Source organism: Brassica oleracea, chromosome C5, assembly GCF_000695525.1.
Source record: "Brassica oleracea var. oleracea cultivar TO1000 chromosome C5, BOL, whole genome shotgun sequence".
Classification (NCBI taxonomy): Eukaryota; Viridiplantae; Streptophyta; class Magnoliopsida; order Brassicales; family Brassicaceae; genus Brassica; species Brassica oleracea.
The window spans coordinates 851,208-870,266 of NC_027752.1; the positions used below are offsets into that span (position 1 = coordinate 851,208).

Sequence of the window (19,059 nt, forward strand, 5' to 3'; positions counted from 1 at the left end):
AAACCAAGATCAGTTTTTTAATCTTCAAAACGTTACCTTTATTTAATTTTTAATTTTCTATTTTTTTTTGTTTTCTCGAAAGTAACAAACACAAAGACAAAAGAACTTTACAGGTTTCATGGAGGAACATCGATTATCAACAACATCATCTTGGAAACGCTTCCCACTTCCATCGGGTTTAAGAAAGCCTTGTCCTTTCCCTCCTTGATCGAGGCTTAACCCCAACGGAAACATCCCGTTGTGAAACCCCAAAGGCCCACCTCCTCCTCCTCCCATATGATTATGATGACTCCCTTCTTCGCCGGAACCGAGCTGAAGCATCATCGGCGGCGGTGGACCTACGCCTCCGCTTAGACCTCCGGGAAGTCCGGAAAGCTCACCCGAGCTGGAGGAAGCGGAGAAGTTGGAGATTCCGAGGATCTGCTCGAAGAAATCGTCGGAAGGAGGTTGCTCGGAGAGGTTGTTGTTGTTGTTGTTGTTGTTACTAGCCATGGGAACGTGTTGGGTGAGAGCTCTCGAAGAAGAAGAAACTCTATGCGAATCTAATCTACTTCTTGGGGGAAGGGAGTAGTTGAGGTGGAGGATGATGATGGATGCTCTTAAGCTAATGACGACGAAGAGACAGAGACAATGACAAAAAGAGTGACTTTATGCTCTGTTTTTTCATTTTTTTTTTATTTTTTTAAAAGGCCTTGCTTTATCGATTATTTTCGGTTATACCCTTGTTCTTAACTTACCTTCCAGAAACTTTGAATGGGCTTTTGTTTTTTTGAAGTGGGCTTTTTAATAACTTTCCTTAGTTTATTGATTCTTATGGAAAATACAAAAGTATTTTTGGTAATAGTATATGTTAAATTTTATTATATTATTATAGTGGCAATGGAAATTTCTGCGAATTATTGGGGTCTTCGTTAGTGGTTGAAAATAAAGCATTTTAATCTTTTTTTCTCTCTCTTGTTGTTTTTTTTTTACAAAAAAAAATTGCACTCATTGAGGTAAAGCTATATAATAATCCAATTCAAAAATGAAACGTGATGTGGATGATGTAGGAGGCCTTAATAAGCATAAACCATACGGAAGAAAGACCTTTATATATAGTCTTCAGAAATTTAAACACACAAAAATCTGCTAGAAATTTATCCTTTTTTTTTCATTTGGAAACAGAAAATAAATATGGACTCTTTCTTAATATGGCAGTTGCTATTCTGAAATTTAATTATCTATTTATCTCCTCCTTTCCATTAATGGTGAATACAAACTAATTTCAGCTTTGCCAGTAAAAAGCCACGTGGCGTTATCTATCACCGGCCAAAATCTCCTACAACCTCGGCGACTTGCATGGTGAATATCAACGAGCACCAAAGAAACTACATTCACTAAACAAACAAAATACAGCAGAAGGACAATAAAGAAACAAAAAAAAAAATATATCAAAGTCAGAGGAGAAGAAAGGAGACGACGAGGAAACAAAAACAAAAACAAAGCAACCCTCGTTCTCTTCCGCTTTTCTCTCTTCATATCTTTTTGTCTTTATTTCTACGTTTTCTAATTATTTTTTTCTTATATACATTTTAATAAATCGTAAAAAAATGGGTTCGAGTAAACTTAAACGAGCCATAGGAGCCGTGAAGGACCAAACCAGCGTCGGTCTAGCCAAAGTCAACGGTCGTAGCGCTTCTCTATCAGAGCTTGACGTAGCCATCGTCAAAGCGACTCGTCACGAAGAGTACCCCGCGGAAGAAAAATACATAAGAGAGATTCTTAGCCTAACTTCTTACTCACGCAACTACATCAACGCATGCATCAACACGCTTTCTAGACGCCTCAACAAAACCAAATGCTGGACCGTTGCTCTCAAAACCTTGATCTTGATCCAACGTCTCTTAGCAGAAGGAGACAAGGCTTATGAGCAGGAGATCTTCTTCGCTACTCGACGTGGGACAAGACTTCTCAACATGTCTGACTTTAGAGATGTTTCTAGGTCAAACTCGTGGGACTATTCTGCTTTTGTAAGGACCTACGCGTTGTACCTAGATGAAAGGCTTGATTTTAGGATGCAAACGAGGCACGGGAAACGTGGAGTTTACTGCGTTGGAGGAGGAGATGCGGTGGAAGATGAGAAAGATAAGCCTGAAGCTGATCTCTCCACGGCTATAGTGGTTAGGTCACAACCCATCGCAGAGATGAAAACAGAGAAGATTTTCACCAGAGTACAGCATTTACAGCAACTTCTTGACCGTTTCTTGGCTTGTCGTCCAACAGGTATCACATCCATAGGCCTGCGGGGTTCGGGTAGTTCGGTTCAGCCAAGATATCACCGAATTGAATCGGAAAAAGTTTGGTTCGGTTCGATATTTGGATAGTTTTTTAAAAAAATTTTTTTACCTAAACTAACTTGAAGTTTTTGGTTTCGGTTATATTTCAGTTAAATTTTCAGTATTTTTTGGTTAAATTCGGTTAGTTTCGATTAGTTTGGTTATTTAGTTCGAATTTTTGGTTAGTTTGGTTTGAAACTTTTTTTTTTCTTTTGGAAAATCAAATTAACTGAAAACAGAAGTTGTTCCACAAACCTGCCGAATTGAACTGAATTCGTAACGACCAAACCAAACTAACCGCAAATTTCGGTTCGGTTCGGTTCGGTTCTCAACCGCAGTTTCCTCTTGTTTCCTCGCTCTCTACATTGTTTCTTGGATAACAAGTTATCAATTAAAAAAAAAAAAAGCAGGTGGCGCGAGGAACAACAGAGTTGTGATTGTGGCTCTGTATCCTATAGTGAAGGAGAGCTTCCAGATATATTACGATGTAACTGAGATGATGGGGATTCTGATCGAACGGTTCATGGAGTTAGACATACCTGATTCGATCAAGGTCTATGACATTTTCTGTCGGGTCTCAAAACAGTTTGAAGAGCTAGATCAGTTCTATTCCTGGTGTAAGAACATGGGGATCGCTAGGTCTTCCGAGTATCCAGAGATAGAGAAGATCACACAGAAGAAGCTTGATCTCATGGATGAGTTTATAAAAGACAAATCCACTTTAGACCAGACCAAGGAATCACAATCTGTTGAAGAGGATGATGATGAGAGAGCAGAGGAGGAAGAAGATATGAATGCTATCAAGGCCTTACCTGCACCTCCACCAAAAGAAGAGGAAGAGGAAGAAGAACAACCCGAGGAGGAAGTGATAATAGAGAAGAAGCAAGAAGAAGTTGGTGATTTGCTGGATCTTGTGGATATAAACGGTGGTGAAGCTTTAGAAGCTGGAGATAGCTTAGCATTGGCTTTATTCGATGGCCCTTACGCGAGCGGTTCTGGCTCAGAGACCGGTCCTGGATGGGAAGCGTTTAATGATGATGGAGCAGATTGGGAGACAGCTTTGGTGCAAACAGCTACAAAATTATCAGGACAAAAGACGGAACTCGGAGGAGGCTTTGATATGTTGCTTCTCAACGGAATGTATCAGCATGGCACTGTGAACGCTGCTGTGCAAACCTCCACGGCTTATGGAGCTAGCGGAAGTGCAAGCAGTATGGCATTTGGTTCTGCAGGAAGACCAGCAGGTTTTAAAAGAAACATTTACTTTGATATGTCTTTGTTTGCATATTATACTAATTTTTGACATGAATGTTGTAACAATTATAGCAACCATGCTGGCACTTCCAGCACCAGCAACGGCTAATGGCACTGTACCAATGGATCCATTTGCAGCGTCCTTGGAGGTTGCGCCGCCAGCGTATGTGCAGATGAATGATATGGAGAAGAAACAGAGAATGTTGATGGAAGAGCAGATGATGTGGGATCAATACTCAAGAGAAGGAAGACAAGGACACATGAATTTAAGGCAAAACCAAAACAAACCTAGTTACTCCTACACACCTCAATATTGATTCTGCATCATGGAAGGAGTTCTTTAGTTGTGTCAGCTTTTTTTTTTGGGGTTTATTCTTTTTGCAAATTCAAACATTTCTTCTGTTCTTGGGTCAGATTCATTGGGGAGGGGGGCATATAAGAGGTTTGCTTCTGTAATTGTAATCTCTGATGTAACTTTACAAGATAAACTTAAATACTGTATTTAATATGACTTGAAGGCATCAACAACTCCTCGTATCTCTCGGCATCATCCTGAGCATGTATGTAATCCAGATAACTCAAATGTGGCCAAGAAGGAAGCACAAACACAGTTCAAGAATCCACGACCAAAGATGATGGATGATTGGCTGGCATTGTAGCCATCTCTTGAAGCTCTTGTTCTGAATGGTTTAGTTGCGAATTTCAAACAGTTGCACATATTAACCAAAAACTTCGTAATATTATACAATTGTTTTTCTTCCTCTTTTAAGGTAATTTTAGTTTTACGTAATATAATATAATTAAAGACAGAGCCACACATATTAACCAAACTTGGTAATAATCCAAGAAAGCTTGAAACCATCTCTTCTTTATCAGAATGATTTTACTTACCCATCTCTCTCACTCTTTCTTTAAAACCAAGAACAGAAAACAATACCATTGACATTGAGGCAAACGATGAAGAATACAAAAGGTCACAAACTATTAAAACAATACAAGAACAGCATCTGACAAAATACACATGGGGCTGTGAATACAAATATGCCCAGCCTTCTGCTATTTGCAATGATTTTTCAAGAAGAAATCTATTTACACAAATTCTCAAACCAAACCTCATCTTCCATCTCCTTCCTAATTCTGAAAACTCACCAGCAATCAGAAGCCAGACTGGCTCACCTTGCTCTTCTTCTCTTTAACCTGCAAGCCATTTATGCAACAGAGCCAGCACTTTGTTCAGACTTTGGTCTTCTTCCTACTATTTGGTCCTGTCTTCAAGTCCCTTCGCCAGCTCTCTCTCTCGGTTCTAACCAAAGAAACCAAAGGGGAATGACTGGTCTCAGCTTTACATCCTAAACCTATGACGCCTGTTTCAGTGAAGCTTGTTTCAATGAAGCCTGTTTCAACGAAGCTCTTAATGTCTCATCTGGCAATGTCCATGAAAGCAATTGTCCAGCTGAATCGCCGCTCAGTAACTGCTTCAGGTCGCCCGGGAGATAGAGAGCGGTGACCGGTTGTTTATGGAACTTCAGCACCTTATGCAGAATCAACTTGTACTCTGGCACTTGATCACCCAAATTCAGCCCTCCGTTTCTGTTGCTACTACTTGTTTTGCTCTCGGCACTCAACGGATCAGTGCAATGTATCATCCGCCATATTTTAATTGCTCCACTCTGATGACCAGTTACATACCATGCTGTTTCAAGCCAGTCAGAAGACGTGGAACCTGTTACAGATAATACTGAATCAGATGGTAACTGCGATGTGTTAGCCACAGCAAGGCAGTCGCCATTGATGCTCCAAACCGCAAGGACAGTTCCAGCCGCAGTTACAATTTCCCCTGTAAGGTCATTTATGTAGATTGCTGAAATGGGAACTGGGAAGTCAGGAAGCTGCCTCACAAAACTCATCGAACTGAGATCCCATATTATAACTGTGCAATCATCTGACCCACTTGCAATCATCATGTACGGTTGACTTACACGCAGACATGTGACTGTAGCTGTGTGAGCACATAGGGCTTTCTCTAACCGTAAACGTCGTGAACCACGCGGGCCATCCTTGCTTACTCTCCACACGCACACTAGACCATCTTCTGCTCCAGTGACCACAATGCGTCCATCGTGACTAAAACCAGCACATTGGATCTGGTTGCTTTCATGGAGATTTTCATGAGTTGACAGCAGTTTGTCCTGATCATAACTCATAAACCTCAAACTCCTGTCTGGGAAACCCCATGTTATGTATTTGGTATAGCCTCTGGGTTTCAGGAAGCAGTTAGCCCCGGCAACGAACACCTTGTCGTGGAAAGTAGTGATTTGGCTTATAGAAGATGAACATTTACGTGTCTCGTGAGGAATTAGATGCATCGAATGTTTCAGAGGGTGGAGAGGAATTTTTCGGTCTGTTCTTCTTTTGACATGAGCTTTCTGGAATAGCTGCTTCGGAGTTTGCCCAAAATGATTAATCTGCGCTAGTATGGAAGCTTTCAATGCGGGGTCGCTAACTGCATCAATATCAACATTTCCCTCGTACGTGTAATGATAGAAGACATTTACAGCTTCTTCTGCAGCCTGAGAATAAACAACATTCCAATAAAGGAAAAGTAAATAACATGGCAATACTTTTAGTTTCTGCATTTTACTTGGCTAGAAGCAAAATGAAAAATGTACCTTTCCTCTCTGTTTGTACCCAAAGATGAGATCTATCCAGTGATGCAGATTTTCTGAGACATAATCTGACTCCAACGCTTCTCTGTGCTTGAGGATGAACTCACGTACACTACCTCTCGCCCACGGAGGTAAAAAGACATCACCAACCTAAAATTACGCAGAAGAAATAATATATATCAACACTACATGAAAGGAAAATGGTACATTCAAGCACCATTGAAAGAACTGGAACCGGCACAAACCTTCTCTCCCGACTGTTTTTCACCCAAATCAAGACCAAATCTATTTTCCAAAAACTCTGGCATGTAGAAGAATTCAGGAATGAGTTCTTTTACGTCTGAAGTATTTCCCTTTCCAGCTGCACTTAGCCAAGTATCTTTTATACTATTGAAGAGTCTATCAGCATGATCAAACTGACCGCCCTGCAGCTTCTGATTTTCAGCACTGAACGGTGGGAGGCGAAGAAGGTAAAACAGAACAATTCCAGCACTTGAATAGTGAGAACCGTAATGAAATTTTGGAATCTCAGGATCATCCCAGCTCTCATATCTGAAAACAGAGAAAGTAAAGAATTATGCCGCATGAAACCATAACTACTTAACAAGAAAAATTAAGATGTATGACAAAGAACACAAGGGGAAGGTGCACTATAAAAAAGTTTAAGATGCACAGCACAAACCGTTTCCTAAATTCTTCTTCTCCTTCAGGTGTCTGGCAACCCATTGGCTTGTGAAGTTTGCGGAAAGTTTTTGGATCTGACAAATCAAGACTCTCGCTATCATAATCTGCGAGAACCCATGGAAATACCGGATACTGCGTGAGATCACTGTATCCACGTCCTGCTAGGGTATTGAGATGCATTAGGTAATGGAAATTGCTGATTTCCCCATTTTGCCATCTTTTCGAGAATGACTTTGCCATTAATCTGAAAAGGCGGCTTCCCTCGTTACTTTCCTGTTTTGCTGATCCTGAAATAGTTGTGTCGAGCCTGGGAAAAAAATAACAGAATAAATAACAGTTTTGCAGATCAATGAAGACAGAATCTAGTCTTTGAGAAAGTAAGCTTAAAAAAGAACACCCATCCCATGCAACTCATTGTCGTTGACTGATAAGACTTATTCATTTACCTAGTGAACATTGAACAGCTATAAATAAAATATTTAAAAGAAAAAAATGCAGTATGCTCAACCCAGTGCGAGGAACTAACAGAAACGAGATGAAAAGAACGATAATACCGTACATGCTGTTCCTTGAAAGGTTCATGGCAACCAGATTTTTGAAAACTTCTTCCCTCTCTTTCTTGTGGAACACGAGGAGATCATTACATCCATCCATGCTAAAGATCTCAATGGCAACCGGACGCAGCTGGTAATCACGTTTTAATATTTCATGAACATTATTAAGCTTCCACATACGCCAAGGATGCGGCAAGTTACCAGTCGTGCCCATTTTTTCTTTTCCCCAAGCACCCCCACCAAATGCCCATGCTCTTCCGCCTACTGCTCTTCCCCCTAGAGCTCCCGTTTTCACTGCTGTCGTCCAAGATGTGCTAGACTTGGACTGGAAATCCAGGCTGCCGGAGGCATCTTTTTTCACACCCAACGCTTGATCAATAACAGATAACTCATCTTCGCATTCCTTCTCACAAATACACCCATCATCGTCAATATAAAAGTTTTCTATCACATACAGACAGAACTCCCCTATTAAGAAGATTCCATCATGCTTGTCGAGATCAACAACTCTCTCACAGTTGTATCTGAACCTAATCTTTTCAAGATGCTCCAGATAAGGCCTGATCAGATACTCACCATCATCATTCAGTTCATTCTCTGATTTTTCCTCCTCGCCTTTAGTTTCATCCATTTTAGCAGAAGATGAATGTCTCGGAGAGCCAGCCTCAGATTTTGCAAGTGTGTTGTCTGTTATTGGCACAGATGCTGTACTAGATTTGCCACCAAAGTCAAGAGCAGAATGAAGACTTGCTTCGTTTGTACTACTAGCTCTATCATCATTCCATCCATTTCTGGCAGAAGCGACATCTTTAAAATCATCTGACTCTTTCACAAACGCCTCATCATAAAGTTCACTGAGCAGGAAAGCTGGTTCGGAATCTGTGTCTGAAATAACTGGCCCATCTTCATTTTTCACTTTGGGAAGCTCAATTTCCCCAAGTTCTAACTTTCCATCAAGAACATTCTGGATGCTATCAATTTTTAGCTTACATCGTTCAAGCTTTTTGCGCATTCTGTACGGACCTTCAATCGGACAGAGCTGCCATTCGGGATCTTCAGACCTTTTGGATTTACGCATTGGGAATATTCCACGCTCATGCACAAGCTGCTGGAGATGAGTTTGCCACTCACTCTCAGCATGAAGTATCCAACCATATTTGTTTTGCCGAACGACTCTAAGCTCAGTAGACATGGCATCACGCAGTACTTCTAGCGCATATCTCCGCTCATTCAACTGATCCCAGTGTTTAACGTCCAGCTTCGACATATCTCGCGATTTCCTCCCCATCTCTTTCTTCCGGCGACCTTCCATGCCTTTTATCCTGACACCAGGAAATTTCGCTGAGCCAGCTATGTACTGTACCCACATCACTGCAGCACACTGCTCCAGAACTTTGTTAATTATCTTATCCGAGCTTTCAAGCCACTTGAAGAATTCTGGTAGATTCCCAGTCAACAACTTATCAAAACCGCCATGTAAAACATCAACTTTTTGTCCTTGGTTTGGTTTAGTGACGAGCAAATCCTCGAGGGCAGATCTTCGGTGTACCAGTAAATATTTGACAATATCAAGTGACATGTTTTGCACACTTTTTCTCTGGTCAAGGAATAGGGAGATTAAATTCACACACAGACAGCAACTCAAATCAGTATCAAGATTGCTTGGGCAGAATATGATTCTCCTGTTTGCGACCAACAACTGCAGAAATGTTGAGATGTCAATCCCAGATTCATCAACAGCTGGATTCGGAGATGGCCTCTTCTTAGATTCAACAAGTAAACCCAGTTGTGATAGTAGGTCCTCCTCTCCAATAGTTATCAAGAATGATGGGAGGAAACAATATAGTACCATTCTATTTGTGTTTTTCAGGATTGAGTGTACATAAGCATCAAGCTGCCTTGTTGCTCGTCCAAGGGATAAGAAACCTTTCCCGGAAGGAGTGACTTCTTCAACCCTACCATCTTTGTTAGCTAATTGCAGCATCGACAACAGGAACTCAAGAGCCCTGAGAACACCAGAGGGGTGAGGAAAAGCACCCATGTAAACACGGTCCACTATCATCCAGCAAAATGTATCCAAGTTCGCAGACCATTTACTCTTGTCCAATTTCTTCTCGTCTTCTTCATCATCACGCAAGAGACGCCTTTCAAGATAGTTCATGACTCTGCTAAGGCACAAGCCTTGAAAGACCAGCACACTTTCAGGATCAACATAGAAAGGAACCATTTCCAATATGCTTTCCAGAACCGGTACAGCTTTTATCTGTTCAGTCATTAGGTCGGCAAGTACCTCTGCCATAAAATCTAACACGGCACTCGCTCCGGCAGAACAAGGCCCGCCACCATAGCCAGTTTCATCTGTTTCAAGGAGAAGTTTTGGGGTAACTGTGAAGAAGGCATGGACAGCAGAAGATCCTTGGGAGCCTGACTTTCGTTCTGAAGACGCATCAACCTCAGTGCCAGAGACATAGGATTCAAGAGAAGGAGAACCCATTGTCGAACTTTTAGATTCATTATAGTTAGAGCCTAGCCAGGATGCAAGTGCAACAACCGGAGATGGTGATGTAATGAATGAGACTTTGAGGCCTGATTTTTCAGATAGAAGGGGAGACTCGATCATATGGAAAGATGCAGAACTCTGAGAATCTGTTGCCTGCACTTGATTTGCATTCCCTTTAAGATCTGGAAAATCCCTTTCACTTGAAGCTGATACAGGGCCGACATGATTATCATCTTGTTTCTTAGTATCTTCCACACCTTGAAATGATATACTTGAGTCCTGCGGTGGTGGTGTAAGAATGTTCACCATCTTATCATTAACCACAATATTTGCAGGTAAAGGCATTTCTTCAGAACTAAGACTGACCTGCGCTTGAGGGAAGCTTCCAGCACTGATGGAGGTCTTGGTGGACCGATCATGGTCATGAGGCAAGCTAGAGAATGTTCCCTGTGAGCCGTTATCATCACCGTCATTTATATGCTTCTCTTCTGCCTTCACGGAGAGCTGTTTCGCCATCTTCACAGCATAAGCAGCCCTACAGGACAAATAGTCTTTAGGCGCAAATTATGCAAATAATTTAGTTTATTTAACGACTATTAAGTAGATACAGGAAAATAATTTATTTTCAAAAAGCTAACGAAAATCATCAATATTTTGTCGGTGGTGAAAAAACTATATCAGCAGGTCTGGTGATGCCAACCTGACACAGGAAAAGTAAAGGTCAGCACAGTTTTCAACAAAGTCTGCACGCCTGCAAGCAGCAGAGAATTGAGGGCACATCTTTGCAAGGTCAACCATGAAACGGAGAACAGACGTCGCAGCGGCAGGAGCTGAAGCTTCGCCACCCATCAAACGTGCTGCATACGTTTTGTGCATCAACGCTTCCCCTTGAAGCTCCCCAGTCATTTCTGCCCCCTCTACAAGCTCTGCCACAAGACTAGCACTGATCTGCGAAAGATTTCCAGACTGGTGGGCGAGCATTGACTGCATGATCAACCTGTCATAAGTAGATCTAGCCATTCCCACCACCGAATCCAACAGATCTATGAACTTTAACTCGACATGGCTTCCATCATTCGGAACTAGTGCATGAAAGTCTAACATCCGAACCTCCGGTAGTCTTGGATAAACAGGTTTCCCAAAGATCAAGCAGAACAGTATGTAATATATGTCCGGGGAATCATAAAAGTTCTGAAGTACCCGCATCAACCCCTGATAACCTCCACTAGTCCGAAATTTAAGGGAGAAGTTCGGAGAAGAAGCAAGACAAACACCAAGAAGAGTCATGATCCACCTCATACTAGTAGGATGCACAGCTTCGTCAAGGAAGTATGTTATTAGTTTTGACGAGACTATCTTATGCCACAGCTCCAGAAGTTCCTCTGCTTTAATGGTCACCTGGATATCAATGAGCATTTCCAAAAGCATGTTTCTCACAATTACATGCTTTCCCATTGACTCGCGCGATAATGAGCTTCGTGACTTCACTTCCGGTGGATTAAATGTCATAATCACGAACCTAACCACATTTTCAAGCTCAGAAGTCAGGAATCCATCTTCTAAGATGCATCCAAGCAGAACAACTAACTTTTCTAGCACCGGAACTTCAACATCCCCTCTCTGAAGTGTAACTAACAAATGTTCCACCAGATTGATTCTCCGCAGAATTGTAAGATTGTGATTCCTGTACCAATGCATTGATACCAGATTTTCTAGGAACCCAAGTAAAGCAATCTGGATGGAAACAGGGGATGTTACCCAAAGGGTCCAGTCCAAGAGGACATGCTCAATCATATCCACGTTAGATAAGACAATGCAGTTTGACGTTTCAACAGGCATGTCAGTTTCTAACTCAGAAAGATGACTAAAAGAATCCTTGGGAACAGAAAAGTCATCCATATCCCCGTGAGACCCAACTGAGGAACTTTCGTAGCGGAACCTCGAAAGACCAAGATCCTCATAGCTGTTTTCGAATATAGTCTCCGTAGGTGTCACACTAATATTACTCTGTACACTCTCCAATTTCTTTGGCTCTGAAAACAAAGCTTCGCATGCAGCAATTTGGAAAAATATCTCCAAAGACTGCATATCAAATAGAGTCATTTTGGGACGCAAAAATAGAGCTAGTAAATGATATCCCCTGATAGTTTGCATATCTTTCACATTCTGAGGGTTTTGACGAAGCGCACAGGCAAGCAATGAAAGAGCCATGTGTAGCATATCTCTAGATTCGGCAGCCTCAACAAGAGCGAGTACAACAGTCATTCCTCCAACGGGGCGGATAGTATCGCCAATCACACTTTGTCTGCAGATACATACATTTCCCACCAGACGCCCAAAACGTGGTATTCCTAAACAATTTGAAAAAGCAGAATCAGTCAAACAATGAAACTAGATCAGATGCAAATACATAAAAGGAACTGAGTATTTAAGTCCACAATCTACCTCCAATTGGAGAAGCAGCAGCGGACAAGGGGTCAACCAGATTGAGGAGGGAAAAACTTCCAGACGCCCGGATGAACTCCGAGCATGTCCCATCAAATGCAAATATAAGTTTCTTGCCAGGTAACTGAAAGGAAAGATTTCCTAACCTCTCAAGATCCCAGACAATTCCACTACCGTCTGCCTTGGAGTCTGCTTGTCTATTGCTTCCATCAAACTTTTGCCCATTCGACGATGAAGTCATATCACTGTCTAAAGAGTCCAGGATAGCCATGCTCCCCCCACCACAAGCCTGATTTGGCACAAAGCGTAAGAGATCCGCATCCTGGAAAAGACCTTTGTACCCTCTACCAAGAATGTACATGAAACCAATGCAACCTGATGTGAGCACCTCCTCAAAAAGATAACATGAGCGTGTTTTCCATGTCAGATCACTAACTCTGGCACAAGTGGATGGAGTTCCAACTATTACTTGCAAAGATTTTCCAACAGGCGAAGGAGAGTACCCCAGTTTACCCGTGTGCCGTAGTTTCCCATCAAGATAGACATTTGCAACACTAGCTTGGAAGAGTCCAGCAAGAGCATTCGGTTTACTATGAACAACAGCAAGATGATGCCACCTGCCCTCTTCAATCTCCAACCCAGAAAACGACAAAGAATTTGAACTGCTAGTGGCAAGGGTCAGAATACCATCCTCCTGAAAGTACAGTTCTGCATAGAATGGACTTTCATTGCTCACAGCACCAACAGAAAATAACCGAAAAATGTTCTGCTCCTGTTGCTGCGCACTCGAGATGCGGGTCCTTGATGAGGAGCCAACTTTGGAGGCTTCTGGTTCTTTTCCTTGGGTTGTTAAGAAATTACGAAACTGGAACCAACAAACAAATGAATAACCAGCAGCAGGAGGCCAAGATCTTTCTCCCAGAGACACCTGAACAGAAGCATGCCCAGTTTTGCTCATGTCCATCTCTACAAAAGGAGCCAGGGATAGATGGTCCAACTCTGTGTCTTCCATGAGAATTAGCTTTTCCATCATCTCAACTATTGCATGATCTGACTTCATAATCCTCATTTGCAAAACATATCTAAACAGTATTCGGAGCTCAGACGGGGACAATCTACACAAAGAAAACTACATATTAAGATAACAGACAAAGAGAAGAAATGTGGCAACCTTAGAAATGCATTCTGAATATATACTAAATATACAGCAAGTCGTACCTGTATGCTCCAAGAATTTCCACAATCTTCAAAGCATAAGAAAGAAATGGAGATGAACCCGGAAGAAAGGGGTAAATTATCTCCAACAGAAGTTCGACACAGCCTGTTCATTTCAATTTATGAAAAGATATAAAGAGGTGAGAGAGGGAGAGAGAGGGAGAGAGAGTAAGAGGAAAAACCAAAAGCAATAGGGTTCTGGAAATTTATCGAAGAATACAATGGCATGGTTCTTACCAATTGATGTGAGGTTTTCCTGATTGAAAGGACTGGCACGAGCAAGACTTTCTAGAAGGTTCAAAAATTCTAGCTGCGTTTTTGGACTAAAGAGCAACAATGAACGTATCAGAACTCTGACTGCACCTGCATTGTAAATTCTCTCCTTGACAGGATTGAACTGGCTTGATGGGGTTGTGACAACAAAAGTAGTCTTTTCACTTTCTGTAATAGCAGCAGAGGCCGCAGATTCTGATGCCAAAAATGGTGGAAGCACCACTTCAAGTGCAAGTTCCAACAACAGCTGTATAACCTGTGTTTCCAACTCAACACACAGCAATCCAGACTCCACCAAGAGCTCATAAAATGTCTGAGACGTTATAACGGCGTGCAGTTTCATCCTATTAACAGCATTCTCACAGACGGCAGCTGTCATAAGGCGAAATAGATATTTAAACAATTTGATGTAAACCATCAAATCAGACTCATCCATGTGATCTTTGTCCCCTTGAAAAGTGTGAAGAGTCGTCAATAAAAGAGAGAAACCAGTCGCTTCGCCAAAGACTCTTTGGGCAGATCCATTGACACCAACGATACGCCATAGAGCACCCATTGTATCACATTTGGCATCATCATGAAGCTTGTATTGATGGCCAGAAATACCAGTGACCATTCCACTCTTCAACAAATCAACAACAGCACCTAATTCTTCATGATGGACCTGGTTAGAGAGTCAATAAAAGAGTAGTCAGGATTTTTGCCAATTACGCAGAATATATACAATACCGGCATCGGTGTAATCTATTACATCAAGATGCTGGTTCTACGTACCTGTTTAGTGTCTTCCGTAATTAGACATGATAAGACCCTCAGGACGCCAGTTCGATGGGCATCTGATATCAAGAAAGGAAGAATAATCGTCACACCATTGGCCGCACGAAAAGATGCCTGATTAGCCTCAGCTTTCTTCAACAAAGAGATCAAACAATCCCAACCAACGGTAATAGTGTCGTCAACTTCAAAGACAGGTAACTTTCCTGATCCAGATTCCATCAACTTTGGTGATGAAATGATGGCATCTTTAGTATCTAAGTGCTTTTTGAAGCTACCAGAGCTAGGCTTCAGATCAGAATGATCAGAGACTCCACTATACTGATCTGGACCCATAAGAAGCTTGTGTTGCTTCAAATCATCTTGCAAGACTTCCAAAACACCAACTTCACGTAGGACTTTCTTATATTGTTGATCAAAAGATATGAGCTTCACAAAGAAAGAAAGTATGGTGTGCTTCAACTGAGATGTGATTGGCTGTTGCAATAAGCAACAAAGTGACAACAGTTCTTGCTCTGGAACACAACTGACAACCGTGACAGCATATTCAAGAATTTTGAGAATTATATCTTGCAGCGAGGGAGGAAAACCAGCCATATTGAGGACAAGTAATGGAACGGTTCTTAATTCCTGACACAATCTATAGTTTTCCACGTGGCTAGAGAATATCTTGAACATTCTGTTCAATACTTCTGCCTGAAGATCCTTATTATCTGCCTTCAGGAAGATATCTTGTAGCATTTGGACAGCTTCCAGGTCTTTGACTTTACTACTTCCCTGCTCCCACGTTTCATCATATATACTATCCACAGATGAAGTTCGACTTCTGCTGTGCCCAGTTGGCTTCGTTTGGGATGAACGTGTGGCCCTACCAACAGATGGCTCAGCTGGACCAGTCTGAGCCAGAGTGACAAGGACATCAAGCAATCTCGACAGTGATGGAGAAAAGTCTTGTGCCGAAAAACCAGCATCTTCCCTGCCGTTCGTATTTTCTACATCAGGAAACAGTTCAGAGCCATCTGAACCACTATCTTGATTAACAGATGAACGACTGGACACAAAAGACTGATTTTTGGGCAAGGAAGATAGAACCAGGGCAAACTGAACAAGAAAGTGGTAACCGTGTGCATTACGTATGTCATCCCTGAGTCTAACACCATTAGCCTCTACAAAGTCAAAATATAAAACGATTAGTAGCCGTAATACAAACACATTACATGTCCATAAATACAATGTAGCAACTGGATATTCTACTCTCGCGTTGCATTTTCCATACGGTCATAACATATTTAGAGGTGTAGACTATATTTACCAGGTCTGTATGATAGTTCCACGCATTCAAGTAACAAATCCACAATGCCCATCGTGTAGGCTGAGTCACCACAGTTTGGATTAAAATCTTTGACAGCCATCAAAAGAACCTTTATCTGCAAGAGAAATCGAGAAATTATTTGCTTCGTAGATTTGATAGACTACTACTATAAGCAATTTACAAAAGGGAATGAAAACCTTTTCAACTGCCATATTGGACTTGTCACTTTGTAATACTAAACTTCTGAAGATACTAAAATATTTACATACAACATCTAAATATCATTTGCTTTTATTCTGAAATCAACATAAATCTCCTGAAAATCAAGTCCTTGACATAGTTTAAACATTAGCAAGAAAGAGTAACCTAAACCCAAGATGAAAGCTTCTAAATATGCACAAGAATCGATAAACTACACTCAGGCAGTCTGCATAATTCATTGCCATTTGCTTTTATTCTGAAATCAACATAAATCTCCTGAAAATCAAGTCCTTGACATAGTTTAAACATTAGCAAGAAAGAGTAACCTAAACCCAAGATGAAAGCTTCTAAATATGCACAAGAATCGATAAACTACACTCAGGCAGTCAGCATAATTCATTGCCATACCAGATGGTGCTTGCGTATATATCTTGATGTGCTCCCTCTGTCATTGATTAGAAGAATTCCAAGGATCTGGAAGAGGCACGAGAGGATGTCAAATGAAAATATAAGCATCAGGTTATTCAATCAGGTTTCAACCGTGAAGTTAGAGAGCTGTTCATGACGCAATGCTAACGTAGATGGACGAAAAATACCTGCATGGCATGTCTGTGAAGCTGTATGCTATGGAGTGTAACTAGACCTTCTCTATACTGAGAGAAAACTGTAACGGCGCCATTGGCAACCATATTAAAAAGCGCCTCAAGAGAATCATCTTCAATCAAACTCTGAGCAGCAGAAGGATTGCTTGCTAAAGCTTTCATGATATGGACAACACTACCCTCCACCTACAAGAATACGAGGGCAAAATGTTTAAATTTTTTTATAAAGAATATGTGTAGTATGAAAATTTGGTTGTCAATATCCAGCCAAACAAATTATTCGTAGTCTTATTAAAATTTGGAATAAAACTGTTGAAACAGAACCTCAAGTCGTCTAGTCTGAAGAACTCTGCATCCAGCATCTGTGTCTGGTGATACCTCTTCCAAACCAGCAGTTGTTTTACTTTTGCTTGGTTCATCATATGCTAGAAGCGCACTGAGAACGAGTATTAGACAGCAGAAAATCCCAGAATCCAGTAGAGATTGTTTGTCGATGGGCTGAAAATGACACATACAAAGATAGGAGGTACACATTATATAAGGCATAAAACCATCAACGATCCAACATCCTGGATGGTGTGAAATTTAGCATTGTAAGATTTTTATGGAGTGGGTAAACTGGAAAAGGTCAAAAAGGGTACCGCAGATACAAGTACTTCAACAGCAGTTAAGAGGTTCGCACCAGGACTAAATCCCTCCTGCAGGAGGAGATCATGGATTAGAAACAGAGAAGAGAGGTTGACATGTCAAGATGCACAATATTCAGAATGGCAAACCTTGGTAACATCTGAAAAGAACCTTAATACTTTCTCTACATCCAATGACCTTGCCTTGCTGCCGATCTTCAATTTCTCAATATCTGTCACAAATGCTCTCCCAATGACAAAACAGAATATGTGTGTTTCTACTAACCTGCACTCAAAACAAATTTTTCAAAAATGGATGATGTTTTCAAGTCTGACCTACGAGCATAGAATACGAGGTAGAGAAGAAGACCCGCTAGACAGGTGAAGAACATACAGGTTTAGAAAAACGTATATCCCACCACATAAATTTGGTGCAAATGCTATTTTCACTTGAAAACAACAAACCCCACTTCAACATATATCCAACCAGAACGGTAAAAAGGAGTTAGGAAGAGCTTACATAGTAACTAACTGATCTACATTGGCATGCCGCTTCACTAATCTACAAAAGGTATCCACGGTCAGGTTTAAGGCGGCTTCCTTCTCCTGCATGACATACAAACAATTAGCACTCATGATTTACTAATCTTTAGTATACAGATCCAGTATAGATACAAGATCCCAAGATTGAAGGTAAGACAATCCGGAAAAAAATGATTTAACTGAGTAAGGATAATCAAAAGTAAGAACCTTTTCAGAGCTTGAAGAACGGAACTCTTCCCATAATCTCTTGAAGTCCAGTTCCAACTCATGGTTATCTCTGCTTTCAAGAAAAGGATCAACAATTGTCTTACACCAAACAAAATTACAGAATCCAATTCATAAAACTGATTAAACTATTTAAATCCAAAAAAAAAATGTCAAAAGAGAGCAGACTTTCACTCTCAAATAAACAAATCTTAAACACAAAATCTAAAAAAGAGAATACTCAGTTGATGTTGATCACTTATAAAGCAACCTAAAGCAATCATCGGGAACCACAACCACAACCAGATCAAGCAGAGAGGTAGAAAGAGTAGAGAGGATACCTCGAAGGAGACGACGAGCTGAAGTCAATGCGATTAGACGACGCGTCGGGGTGAGCAGAGGAAGGAGAGGCGGAGGAAGACGGCGGAGCAGATAGGTCAACGGCGGAGGAGTCGTCAGGGGATTGAGCTAAACCGACCTTCTCCTTGAAGTCCTTAAGCAATGTTGCCCATTTCATGGCTGTCCACTTTCATCCGACGGCGGCGGCGACTAAACCAGATCCGAGTCGTCGATCGGAAAAGGAACAAAATCAATCAACCCTAAATGCGATCAACTCGAAAAACTCTTCTCATCTCTCGAAAAGATGAAATCGAGCTAAGTACAATGTGTCAAATTAGGGTTTCGTATAAAGATCTGAAGATTTGAATCGTGATGATGCGATTAAATCCCTTTTCCCCTATGAGCAAAGCTTTAGCTGAGAAAGAAAATTAATTTTTTAATTTTGATTAGTGATTTAGATTTTCACAGATTAATCAACCCAAAGAGAAGAAGAAGATCCTCTCTTTCTTTCTTTCTTTCGTTATTTATTTTTTTTTTTTTTTTTTTTTTTTT

The 19,059-nt window shown here is 41.1% G+C and overlaps 3 protein-coding genes across 5 annotated transcripts in view; 1 reads left to right on the plus strand and 2 right to left on the minus strand.

The window, feature by feature from the left end:
* LOC106295844 (transcription factor bHLH7) overlaps positions 1 to 626 on the minus strand; it is a 2,462-nt gene extending 1,836 nt beyond the window's left edge. The window contains exon 1 of the mRNA XM_013731838.1: positions 112 to 626. Coding sequence (XP_013587292.1) covers positions 112 to 492 — 381 coding nt within the window. The 5' untranslated portion in view covers positions 493 to 626. The remainder of the gene's footprint in view (positions 1 to 111) is intronic.
* An 811-nt stretch (positions 627 to 1,437) lies between these two features.
* LOC106293503 (putative clathrin assembly protein At1g03050) lies at positions 1,438 to 4,098 on the plus strand. Of its 2 annotated transcripts, none has more exons than XM_013729181.1 (3): positions 1,438 to 2,262; positions 2,723 to 3,559; positions 3,642 to 4,098. In XM_013729181.1, the coding sequence occupies exons 1-3, from the start codon at positions 1,590 to 1,592 to the stop codon at positions 3,884 to 3,886; spliced, it is 1,755 nt and encodes a 584-aa protein (XP_013584635.1). In that variant the 5' UTR covers positions 1,438 to 1,589; the 3' UTR covers positions 3,887 to 4,098. The 2 variants fall into 2 exon arrangements, with proteins under 2 accessions (XP_013584635.1, XP_013584636.1); XM_013729182.1 differs by having other exon boundaries at positions 2,726 to 3,559.
* Positions 4,099 to 4,491: 393 nt separating this feature from the next.
* LOC106293575 (BEACH domain-containing protein lvsA-like) lies at positions 4,492 to 19,010 on the minus strand. Of its 2 annotated transcripts, XM_013729255.1 has the most exons (20): positions 18,510 to 19,009; positions 18,172 to 18,241; positions 17,942 to 18,027; positions 17,572 to 17,707; positions 17,437 to 17,493; positions 17,120 to 17,293; positions 16,790 to 16,981; positions 16,602 to 16,667; positions 15,993 to 16,107; positions 14,681 to 15,846; positions 13,871 to 14,570; positions 13,637 to 13,739; positions 12,419 to 13,533; positions 10,674 to 12,324; positions 10,340 to 10,508; positions 7,479 to 10,252; positions 6,918 to 7,226; positions 6,481 to 6,787; positions 6,239 to 6,385; positions 4,492 to 6,139 (listed from the first exon to the last, which is right to left on the minus strand). In XM_013729255.1, the coding sequence occupies exons 1-20, from the start codon at positions 18,683 to 18,685 to the stop codon at positions 4,925 to 4,927; spliced, it is 10,728 nt and encodes a 3,575-aa protein (XP_013584709.1). In that variant the 5' UTR covers positions 18,686 to 19,009; the 3' UTR covers positions 4,492 to 4,924. The 2 variants fall into 2 exon arrangements, with proteins under 2 accessions (XP_013584709.1, XP_013584708.1); XM_013729254.1 differs by having other exon boundaries at positions 7,479 to 10,508; positions 18,510 to 19,010.
* Between the last annotated feature and the right edge of the window lie 49 nt (positions 19,011 to 19,059).